At 32.8% G+C, this 15,421-nt stretch overlaps 1 protein-coding gene across 1 annotated transcript in view; it reads left to right on the forward strand.

The window, feature by feature from the left end:
* The window catches only part of LOC145759547 (kinetochore-associated protein 1-like), an 18,206-nt gene extending 3,527 nt beyond the window's left edge, over positions 1–14,679 (forward strand). The window contains exons 5-21 of the mRNA XM_082573393.1: positions 400–528; positions 1,574–1,690; positions 2,283–2,392; positions 3,798–4,030; positions 5,250–5,413; positions 6,218–6,357; positions 7,019–7,190; positions 7,850–8,010; positions 8,723–8,970; positions 9,826–9,953; positions 10,217–10,341; positions 10,860–11,000; positions 11,772–12,009; positions 12,397–12,534; positions 13,084–13,201; positions 13,554–13,687; positions 14,578–14,679. Of these exons, the coding sequence (XP_082429519.1) occupies positions 400–528; positions 1,574–1,690; positions 2,283–2,392; positions 3,798–4,030; positions 5,250–5,413; positions 6,218–6,357; positions 7,019–7,190; positions 7,850–8,010; positions 8,723–8,970; positions 9,826–9,953; positions 10,217–10,341; positions 10,860–11,000; positions 11,772–12,009; positions 12,397–12,534; positions 13,084–13,201; positions 13,554–13,687; positions 14,578–14,604 (2,523 nt within the window). The 3' untranslated portion in view covers positions 14,605–14,679. The remainder of the gene's footprint in view (positions 1–399; positions 529–1,573; positions 1,691–2,282; positions 2,393–3,797; positions 4,031–5,249; positions 5,414–6,217; positions 6,358–7,018; positions 7,191–7,849; positions 8,011–8,722; positions 8,971–9,825; positions 9,954–10,216; positions 10,342–10,859; positions 11,001–11,771; positions 12,010–12,396; positions 12,535–13,083; positions 13,202–13,553; positions 13,688–14,577) is intronic.
* The last annotated feature ends 742 nt before the right edge of the window (positions 14,680–15,421 follow it).

Genomic DNA, 15,421 nt, shown 5'->3' on the forward strand with positions numbered 1-15,421 from the left:
TGTGGGAAAGTCGAATGCGCGACCTAAACATAGATTAACATCAGTTACTCCGACCCAGTCTCGAGCAGTTTGGGATATTATATAGATTATAATTGCCCGATAATTATGCTGCTGATTAAGTGCTGGCTAGCAGGAGTTCATACCGTTTATATCGCCTTACTCAAGGGGGCTGCAGCATGAGAGCAGTGGAGATTAAACTAACGTCCTCATGTGTGGTGTAGCAAGTATTCTTACCACTACACCATACGCTACCGGTTATTTTTTACCTTATGCAGAGTTTGTGCGAGATTTAATTTTTTTTTTTAATTTATTGCGTCTAGTTTTTTCTGACAATACCCCAAAGATTTTTGTGTTTAATTTATTACAAGTAACATACTGTTTAACATATCTTTTCTTTAGGTTATCCTAAGTCAGAACTGTGATGCGATGCTAGCTTCTGCGCTTTTAAGCAATCTGCCGTTTCAGAAGGCGTTTGAATTTCTGCATAACATTTGCGAATCGATAGCAAATAATTTGAACAAAGTAGCGGTCAGTAATAATATATTAACATTGTAGTGACGCCGATCAAAATGGTGATCGTAAAACGCCGATTTTTGAAGGTGTTTTGCGATCACCTGATTAAGGTCCAATTTCGGCAGATCGGTAATTACGTTACATTCAATTTTGCGTCACCAATAAACACGCACTTTACATGCCTCAACCACATAGATTTCTATATACTTTTTTAAGAATAAAGTGACGTGGTAATTTAAATAGTGTTACGTATACTTTTTTTGTTAATTCTACGCAAAATCATTTACAGCGCGTTATTTCTGCGCAGGTAAAAGTGCCCTTCGCTCATGTAGTTTATACAAAACGTTACGGTTGAGTATTTTAACAAACGTGTAAATATGGTAGAAGTATTTAACATACAGTCAATTTTTTTTGTAATTTAGTAAAGATAAAGTTACCGATTTTTCGGTCACGTTATCGGATCGTGATCGCGATCTGATTGAAAAAAATATTACGATTACAAGCCGATTTCAATTATAAAAAACGGCGATCGGCACATCACTATAACATTGTGCATTAATTAGCAAAGGTTCTGGGTACTAGTATTGTGTATGTAAGACAGTACATAAAATACCAGTACTCCTTACTATTACCACTACAACTCGTGGTTATATCATTTGGCTTCAGAACATGAGGTTATTGGTTTGTTTCTACGGCTTTCGTGTCAGAGTGCTCTTAAATAAGGCAATATAAAAGGCATGAACTCTGCTAGTTCCAAAACCATGCGATAGGCCAATAATCTTGTTGATACATGTACTATTAACAAAAATTGTAAAATAACTGTCAAGTCAAACATATTAAAAAAAGATTTTTTCCGAAAACAAAAATTTGAAAATTGACATTTTTCGGCAATTTGGGTCGACACTTAAGAAAAAAAATTTAAAAGTATTTTCAGAAAAAATAGGGGTAGAAGCGGGTTAGTAAAAAATGTCTTATTGTCAGTTAAATATCGTTCTTGGGCATAAAGTTTTTATCTGTAAATTACATACGCTTTAAGTAATGTTTTTTATTCATAATTTAGATGGTTGCTGCGATCGGTTTAAAGTTGGCAATTAATTTTGGAGAATTGTCAAAACAAGAAGAATATTCTTCGCTACTACGCGACGCCACGTGGGCATCAAAACTTGTCATAAAAAAGGTAATTTTTATAAAATATAGTAGATCAAACGGACCAAATCAACTGAGAAGGGGCGATTCGATATCAAACTTTAACTCGTTCTTACTCCATTTGATTTTTTTTCGGCGGACCAATTTTAGTGATGTCGTATTATTTTCCACTTTTTTTAATTGCAACTTTGCTATGAATACGAATATAAACTCTTAATATTTATTTTAAGTTTATAGTTTTCAATGGATAGGTTACATAAAGCATAAAAAAAACGTTTTTTTTTTTTTTGTATATATCTTTATCCTCGATGTGGAAAAGTCGAATGCGCGACCTAAACATAAAGTAACATTAGTTACTCCGACCCAGTCTCGAGTTGCTTTTAGCAGTTTGGGATATTATATAGATTATAATTGCCCGGTAATTATGCTGCTGATTAAGTGCTGACTCAGCGGGAGTTCATACCGTTTATATCGCCTTTATTCAAGGTCGCTACAGCATGAAGGCAGTGGGAATTAAACCCACGTTCTTACCATTACACCACGCTGCCGGTAAATTTATTATCAAGCTTAGAAGTTCAAAAACAATTGTTTATTCGAATGACTAAAAAAATTTTTTTTTTAAGATTTCCATAGATGGTTTCTTACTTTCAAGTCTGGACTGGAAAAAAAGTTATCTTTTAAAAAATATGTCGAGTCCCAATGTAGTAGGCCCAATGCTTCTTGATTTTATTAGGTATGTTAAAAATATAAAATAGTTTGGTTTTTATTGTAAATACTAAATTATATTGAACTTAATTCAAAAACTTAAGCTAATTCTTTTTTGTAATACGTTTTATTGGGGTATGTATAGTGGTATTTTGGAAACAATTTTATTTAAATACCTACTAGCGTAGCTTTACATTTTTATGTTAATATTTATTACTTAAACGGCAGGGCTCTCGGTCATACAACTTTATTTTAAATTATAGTATGTGTTGTTTTTTTTTCTCAAAAAAAATGTAAAAAAAAAGTTTTTTTTTTGTTTTTTTAAAAACATGTTCTGTCGTTACTGTTGTACTAGATAATAACGTCACAATTAAATTACACAACGTTTAAAAATATTTACGAAAATACTTTTGGTCGATTTTACATTTCAATTCAAAAAGCCAAGCGACTAGCAGTCAGTTTAAAATTTTTGCCGTTAACGATTTATTAAACTAGTGTAGGTGTACTTACATGACAATGAAAATATTGCTTAGCCTACCAAGCCAAAAAAATTACTTATTCGCTAACTAGCTTAAGATTCAATTTATTTAGACTAAATCATTACAAACCTTTAAACCGCGAAAAAACACAATGCCAAAGCGTTTGTACCATTGTTACGTCATAATCTACTACAGTGATGTCAATTCGCTTTTAAAAAAGTTTTTTAAAAAGTGGTTTTTATCCCTAAATCACAACCGATTTATAAAAAAATTAAAATATAATTTTTCTTGCGTTTTTGTTTCGGCATAACATTCTAAATACTGGTGTTTAAACTAAACAAAATTATGTAGGTTTATTATAATATAATGTAATCATGAATATTTTGAACTGCCCGAAGTCGAATCGATACAGATTCGGGGTAACAATGTTCCTCTGTATTTAAACTGTTAAGTCATCTTTTTTACATTAAGAAAAAAAATATATGTGAATTAATATAAAAACGTTCGGGTTTAAGCCACGCCAACGCCACACTATTGGCCCTTGAGCTTAGCATTTATGGATAACTCAAGCCTATAAAAGTGAGGTTTAAAAGTCGGCGTTTTTGGGTTAAAAATAAGAACATCGACGATTTTTGAAGGTATTTTGCAATCACCCGATTAAGGTCCAAAATCGGCAGATCGGTAATTACGTCACATTCAATAATTACTTCACTCAAAAACTACTTGACCAATTTTTAAAATAATGATATCCTCGTGCAAGTTGGAAAAATTCTAACATAATTAAAAAAAAACTCTGCGACCGAGCCATCTCTTTAAGTATTTAATTAAGGTCTGCACCGCAAAAGGCGCGTCGGGCAACCCGTACTAGAACGTTATTAACAAACGTTTCAAAACGTTACATTTTTATTTTTTAAACTTGATATTTTGTATAATTTTCTCTTAAAACATATTCAGAGATTATGATCTTGATCTTGACTTCTTTCTGTTCCAATATGTCAAAATACTTCTTGGAGGAGAGGTATCTTTAAACGAGAAAACGGAGGAAATTTTTTCTCCCAATGCGGTCGCTTTGGTTTCCGGATCCATTCAACCATTTTCTCCATTTGCTAATGACCTCCGGACTTTCTCCGACAAAAAAAGTGACGAAGAAGAAAAAAAATTCGACAAAAGAGTAAAAACCGAATTAAGTAAGTTTTATGTTTAAAAAGTTACCGTTTGCGGTCTTGCGTTAGATTCCCAATGCCCTCAAGTTTGGTAGTACAATATAAACTACTCTCACATGCTTTGTGGGCAGCAGATGATGAGGCGATATTACCGAGTAAAATGTACATATTTTTTCTCGATGCAGTAAAGCCGTCTTTACGGCCTTAAAGTCATGTATAAGCAACATTTTTATACCCAAAAATTAACAAAGTTTGTGTAACTGCACACAAAAATGGTTTTAACTTTAAATCATTTTAAGTTACACAACTTAAAAAAAATTAAATTAATTTAAAAAAAGAAAAGGGAAGCCCTGTTTGTGATGACGTAGAAAATACTAGCTTGTATACATTTTACTACGCTACTTAGTACTTTCTACGTCACACAAAAAATATGGTAACCTGGTTTTTTAAAATTGAAAATTAAATTGTAAGTACCACAGACATTTTTTAAAGGTTCTAAAGCCATTTTGTAATTCATTGTCAACCAAATACGATTTGTCCCCGACTTATTATTAGGTTGACTTTAGCAGATTAATGTATATAAAAGGTTTTTATTACCGGTTAGTTAATCTGCCAATTGTTTTTTGAATCGGCCGGGATTTGCACTGTGTATCTCGTTTTACTTAATAGCGCTATGATATAGAAACAACAAGAATTCAACCAATATCTATAGTTTGTAAGGCCAAATGTTGTGAGAACAAATGTTACCCTAAATTACCTTAGGTTATGTCGACTGTTTTTCACATCAATGATTAGTAAACCTAAAAAAATTAAATAAATGTTTCTAAAATTGATGATAGCGAAAAATGCTATATTACTTTAAAAGGGATACCAATCACATGATTCTGTATGTGAAAAAAATCTATTTTTTTATAATATTTATTCTTGATGTGGGAAGGTCGACTTTACGACCTAAACATACGGCAATCAGTTACCCCGACCCAGTTTCGCGTTGCCTTCAATAGTTTAGGATATTATAAATTATAATTGCCTGATAATTAAGCTGCTGAATAAGTGTTGTCTTAGCAGGAGTTCTTGCTGTGTATAGGGTCTTACCTAAGGTTGCTACAGCATGAGAGCAATGGGGATCGAACCTATGACTCCATGCTGAAAAAAACAAAAGCTGCTATTTTTTTAATCATATTATTTACACCAAAAACAGTAAGACGAATAACTTTTTTTTTTATTAATCGTTTTTTTTTAGGATGGGTTGTGCAGAACATCGGTAACAAGTTCAAACTGATGAAGCATTTAGAAAAATGTTTTTTATACAACGTCTGCCCGTACAACTACGACCGGTGCGAGTTTATGCTTAAGCTGATTAAACTTTGTGGCTGCGACAATGAAGGAGAAATTGATGTCGACGAGGTATGTTGGGGGCGGGGATTAATAAATAGAAAAATATCCTTTTTCAGTGAAATTTCAGGGTACGTATTAACATTTAAAAATCGATTCGCCAAAAATGAGATTGCATTTTAGAGCAATTACTGGACCCAAGTTATGATCTTCGTTTTTTTATGACACTTGACGCCTTGCAATGCATTTTTAAAATGTATTTTTACTATGTCTACTAAAGTTTAACTTTATTGCGCAACGACTAAAGAAATGCTGGAGTGAAATTTACGCATTGTAAGATTCTGAAAAGTTGTTGTTATTAAATGTCCTATAGTAACTACATTTGATAAATTTGTTCGAAACCGGTGTAAAATAGTTTCGTAAAAATTGGATAAATGTCCACAAGTGTTTATTATTGTCTGTAGATCATTTTTAGTTGATTCTCTATTTCTTGTATATTTGTGAAAAATAGTGTAGACACTTGAGTTGTTAGACAACTCGGCTTTAGCACATGAGGTTTTGGGTTTAATTCCTATTGCCTACACGCCATGTTACCTATAAGTAAAGCGCTTTAAACAAAACTAACTTACTTTTATTTCGAAAAACAATCGAACGAGGAATTATTGGGCATATAGATCTATTATATTTAAAAACGGCAAATTCATTTAAGATAAAAATGTAGACAAAAATGAAAAAGAAAAATAAATTAAAAATTTTATTTTGTTAAATTCTAATATTACTATATATGTAATTTACAAATTTAAATTACTGAAATTTTTTCTGCATTTCGAAACGATAAATAAAAGTTTTTTTTTTTAAATAAATTTTTTTTTCTAGGGTTTAAAGATTCTGGATTATTTGCGCCATTTTAAGCGTGTCCACCCGCCTTCAATTGACTTCGAAATAAAACAAGGATGGCGAAATACTATTTTTGGAGATTTCTCTGTGACAAAATTATCGAAGTTGGCACAGACCAGGTACTTTTTTGTTAAATTTTGCTGGTCTTTTTATTTTTGTATATATAACTTTATCCTTAATGTGGGAAGATCGAATGCGCGACCTAAACATAGAGTAACATTAGTTACTCCGACCCAGTCTAGAGTTGCCTGTGGCAGTTTGGGATATTATAGTATATAATTGCCCGATAATTATGCTGCTGATTAAGTGCTGGCTCAGCAGAGGTTTATACCGTTTATAGCGCCTTACTCAACGGCGCTACAGCATGAGAGCAGTGGGGATTTAACCGACGACCTCATGGTGGTGTAGCAAGTGTTCTTACTACTACACCACGCTGCCGTTTTTTTTTTTAAATATTTTAAAATCCATTACTTAATTTTTTTTAAAGATTTTTAAAACCGTTATTTAGTTTTTTTTTGAAAAGATTTTAAAACTAATTTTGTTCCTTACAAAAATTTAAAAAAACATTTTTTTAATTAGATTTTAAAAACTATTTTATTTTTTTGATAACATTTTGATTATTTTATACTAAAATGACTTTAAAACTTTTTTTATTTTTTTAGAACGATTTTATAACTCTGTATTAATTTTTTTTTAAAGATCGTTAAAATCATTTTTTTTATATTTAAAAAACCATTACTTAATTTTTTTTAGATATTTTAAGAAACATTATTTTTTTAGACTCCCACTTCATATTCTTTTAATCGGAGATCTTAGTTTGGTCTGGGATCTGCTATCCAAGCAAGCTAATAAATATTCTGTCGTTTATTTAGTCCCCATCGCCCAAATACTCGGAATCAACTTTAACAAAGTTTATCTATCAGCCGCAAACAACATTATAAAACAATTAAAGGTAGTTTAAATCATTCTTTAGAGTCTGTAATTACTACTTGGTGTAGTAGTTAGAACGCTTGGGTTTACTCCTTTTTTTCCTCGATGTGGGAAGGTCGAATGCGCGACCTAAACATAAAGTTACATCAGTTACTCCGACCCAGTCTTGAGTTGCCTTTGGCAGTTTGGGATATTATATGGATTATAATTGCCCGATAATTATGCTGCTGAGTAAGTACTGGCTAAGCAGGAGTTTATATTGTTTTTTGCGCCTTATTCAAGGGCGCTACATCATAAGAGCAGTGGGGATTGAACCCACGACCTCATGTGTAGTGTAGCAAGTGTTCTTACCACTACATCACGCTGCCGGTTAAATAAGGTTCTGGGTTCAACTCCACATGCTGTAGCGTTCTAAACTAAGGTGCTTTAAACGTAAACCAACTTGCAGGGCCCAAAAACATTCTGCAGTTTAAATATTAGGCAGTTATTGTATATTATATCTTAAACACAAGATTGGGTCGGGGTTTTGAATGCTGCTCTATGTTTAGGACGTAAAACCGACCTTCCCACATAGATGATAAATAAAGACGAAAATAATAAAATAAAAAGCCTTCGTTTTTGGTATGAGAGATAAAATTATTTTTTTGTTTAAAAAAAATTCCTGACATTTTTTTCGTTTAGTCAACTGCAGACGACGACCAAAATAAAGCGGTCAAACAAAATCTTGCCGATATTCTCGAAATTCTGGAAAAAATCCAAGACTTCAAAGTCGTTATGGCGATGGCCAAATCTTTATTGGACAGCATGCCTCCCGGAGAAAATAAAGTAGAAGTTTGTAAATGGCAAGTTTCAAGTTTTCTTTTTTAGTAGGTATGCGCAATAACTTAATACCGGCAGCGTGCGGTGTAGTGGTAAGAACACATGCTACACCATCATGGGGTCGTAGGTTCAATCACCACTGCTCTCATGCGGTAGCGCCCTTGAGTAAGGCGATATAAACGGTATGAACTTCAGTCGACCCAGCACTTAATCAGCAGCATAATTACCGGGCAATTATAATTTTTATAATATCCCAAACTGGTAAAGGCAACTTAAGACTGGGTCGGAGTAACTTTATGTTACTCTTTCTTTAGGTCGAATCTTTTTTTTTTATAAATATTTTTTTCACATCGCATAAAGATATTAGATTATTTTTCTTTTAAAATGGTGCGCTATTGTGACGTATTTTAAGCTATCTGTAAACGAAAGGCTAAGGGCGATTTGTGTGACACGTTTATTTTTTTTGTTTATAATGTGGTAAGGGCCTTTTGCACAGCCCTAATTTTTTTTTGTTTATATTTTTATCCTCGATGTGGAAAGGTCAAATACGCGACCTAAACATAGAGTAACATCCGTTTCTCCGACCTAGTCTCGAGTTGCCTTTTTGGGATATTATAGATTATGATTGCCCGGTAATTATGCTGATGATTAAGTGCTAGCTCAGCAGGAGTTCATACCGTTTATAACGAACCCACGACCTCAATATCTTTTATTGACTTGATCTTTTTACTTTAGGTGCCAAACAGTCGTTGAAAAATGGCTCGCTATGGAAGACGTCGACAAACGAGAATCCATTTTGTTACTTCAGCAAGTTTTGATCGCTACGTATAAGGTTGCTGATACCGCGACAGTTTTAATAAATAATAATCTAAATTCGTCAGAAGCTATGAGCCTAATTAGAAAGCCAATGCAATTGATTAGCTTTCTTTACCAACACAAATCTATATTGCAACGGATTTATAAACCAAACGGAGTCTACCCAGGTTCGTATACCTTTTTTTTTTGTCGAATCTTAACATTTCTGAAAAATCTCCATCGGTTTGAGAGATTTTCTTGTACAATTTTTGTGTTTAAGTTCGGTAGTGTGGTATATTAGCGGTCATGGACCTACCGGCCGAAATATCTCGGGTTCGAGCCGCACCATTGCCACACTGTTCGACCTGGAGCATGGGAATTATAAATGGCTTAAAGTCATATATAAGCGATATTTTTATACTTAAAATTAATAAAGTTGGTGTCACTGAACACAAAAATAGTTTTAACTATACATAATTTTACCTACTTTTTAAATTATACAACCTTGTAAAAAAAATTAAAATTAATTAAAAAAAAGGGGAAGCCGTGTTTGTAATGACGTAGAAAGTACTAGCTTGTATACATTCACTACGCTACTTGGTACTTTCTACGTCACACGCATAAATATGGTAACCTGTTTTTTTATGTTAATCATTTTTCAATATTTTTGAAAATTAAATTGTAAGTACCACAGACATTTTAGAGGTTCTAAAGTCATTTCGTTGATTCAGTTTCAACTATATATCAACGTGCTATATACACCACTTACAAAATTACAAAACTCTCTAATATAACACTCTGCATACGTCTCAACAACACATTTTTTCGCTAAAAAATACAAAAACACATTTCTATAAGATGTTATAAAACAAAAGCGACTAAATTCACAGCCTAAACGTAGAATAACTTTTGTTTCATCGCCCAAAATTTCCAACTTTTTGGTAAATTGTTTAAAAGGCAACTTAAGACTAGATTGGGGTAAAAAATGTAAATATACGTTTTTTTATTTTTTTAATACAAATATTTTAAATTTTTTTTTGCAGATATCCACGCAGTAGTTACACATTTAGCCGAACTGCATGGCAAAAATCCCCTCAAGTTAAATTTGGAGTTAATTCAAAGAATGTTACTGGCCGCTGAAACGTCTTCCAATAACGAAAAAGATAAAAAGGTTAAAATATTCCTTACATTTGTTTATAATTTTTTTTTGTATATAAATTTATCTTCGATGTGGGAAGGTCGAATGCGCGACTTAAACATAGAAATATAATTAATATATCCGATTATGTAAAGTGCGTGTTTATTTGTGACGCAAAATTGAATGTGACGAAATTTTTGGACCTTAATCGGGTGCTCACAAAACACTTTAAAAATCGGCCAATTACGATCACCATTTTGATCGGCACATCACTAAATGTTTATTTTGTTTTTTAGGGTCGAAATGCAGAAGGAATGCAGTTAGATGGGTTGTTTGAGGCAAAAATCAAAGATGAGAGTGAGATGGATTTTATTCGACTTCTCTACTTACTTGAGTACGGTGACTCTTCAAAGCACATAGAGTAAGTTATTATTAAAGAGAACCGTTGGTTTTAGATGGTGTTTATCCTAAATGTCAGAAGACTGACTTCACAACCGAGAAGGCGCAATTAACTTTTTGCAGTGATATATTAGAGAGTTTTGCAATTTTGTAAGTGATGTATATAGCACGTTAGTATGGTTGACACTAAATCACAAAATGCCTTTAGAACCTTTAAAAAATGTCTGTGGTACTTACAATTTATTTTTTTTAAATACTGGAAAATGATTAACATAAAAAACAGGTTACCATATTTTTTCGTGTGACGTAGAAAGTACTTAGTAGCGCAGTCAAGCTAGTACTTTTAACGTCATCACAAACAGGGCTTCCCTTTTCTTTTTTTTAATTAATTTAAATTTTTTTTAAAGTTGTATAACTTAAAAAGTAGGTGAAATTATTTAAAGTTAAAATCATTTTTGTGTTCAGTGACACCAACTTTATTAATTTTTGAGTATAAAAATTTCGCTAATATATGACTTTAACGAGCGTTTTATTTTTCAGAATGCTGTTGGCACTTTTAAGCAATCACACCGACGACAGGATCACCAACACTTGCAAGATTCGAGCTCTAAACTGCCTTCTTCATATCGCCGACGATGAAAGATTAGTAAAGGAAACAAACAAGACTCGCGAGCAACTAGAGTTAGTTTTTAATGCTTTTTTTATTTTTGTAAAGAGCCACTTTTTTGATATATTTTGTCTACGATATTGGTAATTTTTACAGCCTAACGATTTTTTTTTGTATTTATCTTTATCCTTGATGGTGTGGGAAAGTCAAATGCGCGACCTAAACATAGAGTAACTCCGACCCATCAGTTACTCCGACCCAGTCTCGAGTTGCCTTTAGCAGTTTGGGATAATATAGAGATTATAATTGCTCAGTATAAAAGCAGTGGGGATTGAACCCATGATTGCGGTGTAGCAAGTGAACGCATTATTTCTAACTGTTGGCGTAGTGTAATAGTTTATCATATGAGGTCCTAGGTTTGATTTTCGCTTAAAGTAAAACGCTAAAACGGTGCAAACTCTTGTCGAGCTAAAAAAAAAACACTTCACAGATAAAATATCGGCCAATTAAAATTGATTATATTCCATACTGTCAAAGTCAACTCGAGACTCGGTCAAAGTTAACAATTTTTAGATTGTAAAACCGATTTTTTCACATCCAGGATAACTTCAAACATTTTTTTTAATTTTTGTTTTCCATATCATCTTGATAGGTTTGATATTTGTTTATTGGGTAGGGGTGTGATTTTGTGACGTGTTTAAGCTATTCGTAATCGCCGGGCTAAAGGACGGATAGTGTGGCAAAGATGCCGCTCGAACCCAAAACCTTTCGGCTCGTAGTGCGCTGCCATGACCGCTTATCCACAATACCGGACATTATATATTTTTTAATTTTTACCCACACAGAGTGGATCTTCGCGTCCTGGTTTACTTGAAGGAATTAGAATCGGTTAATTTTCGAATTTCTTCTTCCCAACTGCTCAAAAAAGATAAATCTTCTGTTGTGAGAAGTATCGTGGCGTCGGTGGCACACAGAAACGATCCGGTGGCACTCGGCATCGCGGCCGAAATGTGCCACGAATTCGGTCCGGTGGCTTCTGACACTTGGTCCGTGGTTTTACAACAAATGGTTGCTTTGAAACAGGTTAATGTTTATTTGTACTTTATTTTTCATGGAACCACGGTACGGATTTAGTTGGAATTAAACTAAGATTTTAATATGTGAGATTTTTTTTGAAGATATTATCATTTTTTTGTATAATTTATCTTTGAAGTGAGTGGGCCGACTTTTTTAAAATTAAAAAAAAAATGGAGTTTGTACTGTCTATTGCGCCTAACTAAAGAGCACTACGACCAAGAAGAACTGGGAATCGAACTTATGACTTTATGTCTTGCAACTGAGTGTTCTAAAAACAGAAAAAGTTGTTAATATTTTTCAAATAAAATTGTCGATAATAAAATTTTAAAATAAAAACATCCATATGGACAAAATATTTTTAACTTAAAACTACTAAAAATGCCTTTTTTTAAGGTTGCTCATTTAAGAGAGCTCCTACCAGAAATTTGTAAATCGAAAAAAATTAGATTACTCTCCTGTCTTGCCAGCGTGTGGCAGTCTTGTGTTATGTTGCCATTAGTTGGTCTTATTTTGCCTTTAGATAAAAAACAGGTAAATTATTTTTTTATTTTATTTGTTCTGAATGTGGAAAAAACTGATTATGTTGATAATTATCTGCAAACAATTCAGTCGGTTTTGAGCTCGGCGGCAGTTGGCATCGTTATGTATAGCGCCTTACTTATTAAACCGACAGCGTAGTCTAGTGGTAAGAACACTTGCTACACCACCATGAGGTCGTGGGTTTAATCTTCACAGATCTCATGCTGTAGCGCCCTTAAGTAAGGCGCTATAAACGGCCGAACTCCTGTTAAGCCAGCACTTACTTAGCAGAATAATTATCGGGCAATTATAATCTCTAATATCCCAAACTGCTAAAGGCAACTCGGGACTGGGTCGAAGTAACTGATGTTACTCTATGTTTAGGTCGCGCATTCGACCTTCCCACATCGAGGATAAAGATATATACAAAAAAAGGTGTTGATTCATGGGAAATCGAACCCAATATATCCAATAGTAAGGCATCTTTCCCACATCGAAGATAACAAAAAAAACTTGAAATTTAACGAATATTTTTTTTTTTGTAAAACTGTTTTATTGCAGAATGGAGTTGCATTATCTTCTTTCGAATTTATGATGAAATGTCCAGTGTTAATAGATCTCGACCTATCCGTGGTAGCTAAACAATACTGTAACGTTAATCTGCATTTTCTAGCATTAGGTATAACCTAACCTATTATATTTTAAGTTGTTAAAAAAGGATATTCTGGCTATACCTAATGTTATAATTATAAGTACATTGCATTGCCATTATATGAATTTTTTGTGTTTATTTATTCTTTATATTTTTGTGTATATATCTTAGTGTAGCAAGTGTTCTTACCACCACACCACGCTATTTTACAGCCTAAACATTAAGTAATATTTGTTACCCCGACTTAGCTTAAATCGACTTTGACAGTTTGGAATATTGTAGGTTATAGTCAATAATTTAAATGCTGTTTACTAGATTAGTGAATACCGTTACTAAGAATTACGTTTTAAAAAGCAAAGATTTTTATTTTACCATTTAGCTTGCTTATTGCTTTCTCACGACCAACAAAAAAATGCCGAAGATTTTGCAATGAAAAATATCAAGATAATCAGAGACGGAATGGCTGATTTAAATACAGAGAGCGACTCTAGATATTTCTATATCAACGCGATGGTAAGACAAGGATTTTTATTTAGATACTAACAGTTGATCGTGATGTGCCGATCAAAATAGTAATCGTAAATCGCCGATTTTGAAGGTATTTCGCTATCACCCGTTCAGTGTTCAAAATCGGCAGATCGGTAATTACGTATCATTTAATTTTTGTCACAAATAAACACGCACTTTACATGCCTCAACCACATAGATTTCTATATACTTTTTAAAAATATTGTGACGTCATAATTAAAATAGTCTTACGTATTTTTATTTGTTAATTTTACGCAAAATCATTTATAGCGCGTTATTTCCGCGCTAGTAAAAGTGCCCTTCGTTCTTGTAAATTATACTAAATATAACGGTTAGATATTTTAACAAACCTCTAAATAAGAAGTAAAGGTGTTTAACATACTGGGTTAATTTTTTAATAATTTATTCACTGTTAAGTTACCGACTTTTCGGTCACGTTATCGGATCGTGATCGCGATCTGATCGAAAATAATATTCAGGATTACGAGCCGATTTCGATCATAAAAACCGGCGATCGGCACATTTTTAATAACAGTACACATTTGGACCGACTTTACAGCCTAAACACACCATCATTTGATACCCAGTCTCGAGTTATACCAGTTATGTTTGTTAGTGATCATATTTGTAAATAATTCACTTTGTTAGAGTTTACACAGTTTAAAGCGCCTTCTATGATCGTTACGGCGTTGAAGCAGTGGGAATCGAACCCAGGATGTACAATAGTGATGTTAGTTTTATGACCTCAATCTTTTTTTCTTTTTGCTTGTGCCACTTTTATTCGGTTTTAAATAAAAAAAAAATTTCTTTTTTAAATAAAAATTTTACCGTTTTAAAATCAAAAAATATTTATTTGGTTGCTTTGTTTATTTTAGGTTACCAAATTTCTGCGGAAAATATAATTCCAGAATCAAGTTGAACAACCGAATTTTTTATAGTTATTTTTTGCTAATCTTTTTGTTAATAAAAATGCGTTATTTATAAGTTGAAATACATTTATGTTTAATATTTTATAAATTTTTTTTTAATTTTTTGTTTTAAGGTTAAATTTCAAAAAAAAAAGTTTTTCAATTTACAGTTTTATTTATTAAATAGCATTCTCAATTACATAAAGTTCGTGAAATTCCTAATTTTAAGGCGATGTAAGCATATATCCTTCCACGGACTATTGTAAAAATAAAATTAAAAAATGTAGCGATTACGAATACGGAATCTCACTTTTTTTCGTTTCTTATAAGATGATAGATTTTTGTTGGGTGAGGTGTGTTGTTGTATCACGATTTGACCTAATCATAGAAGCCAGGTTAAAAGGGGGAATAGTGTTGCTTAAACCCAAAACCTTTATGCCAAGTATCACTTTGTGTGATAGGTTTTATATTTTTTATTGGGTGGGGGTGTGATATTGTGACGTGTTTGAGCTATCCGTAAACGCCGTGCTTAAGGGCGAATAGTGTGGCAATGGTGCGTCTCGAACACTAAATCTTTCAGCCTGTAGTTCGCTTAACCACACTACCGCACTTTATGCCGGGTATACCATTATTAAATGTTTAGAAATACGGTTATAATGCCTTTAGTGGTAGTTTTAAAACACAAATAAAACTTAAAGATAAGAATATAGCTACAGACATGTCGTTAAGCTCAAGAATGTATATATAGTGTTGCTTTCATTTGCCTTACTTCTTTTAAATAATTCTGTCTCAGTATTTTCCTTATTGACGG

The sequence above is a fragment of the Corella eumyota genome, chromosome 7 (genome assembly GCF_963082875.1).
Source record: "Corella eumyota chromosome 7, kaCorEumy4.1, whole genome shotgun sequence".
NCBI lineage: Eukaryota > Metazoa > Chordata > Ascidiacea > Phlebobranchia > Corellidae > Corella > Corella eumyota.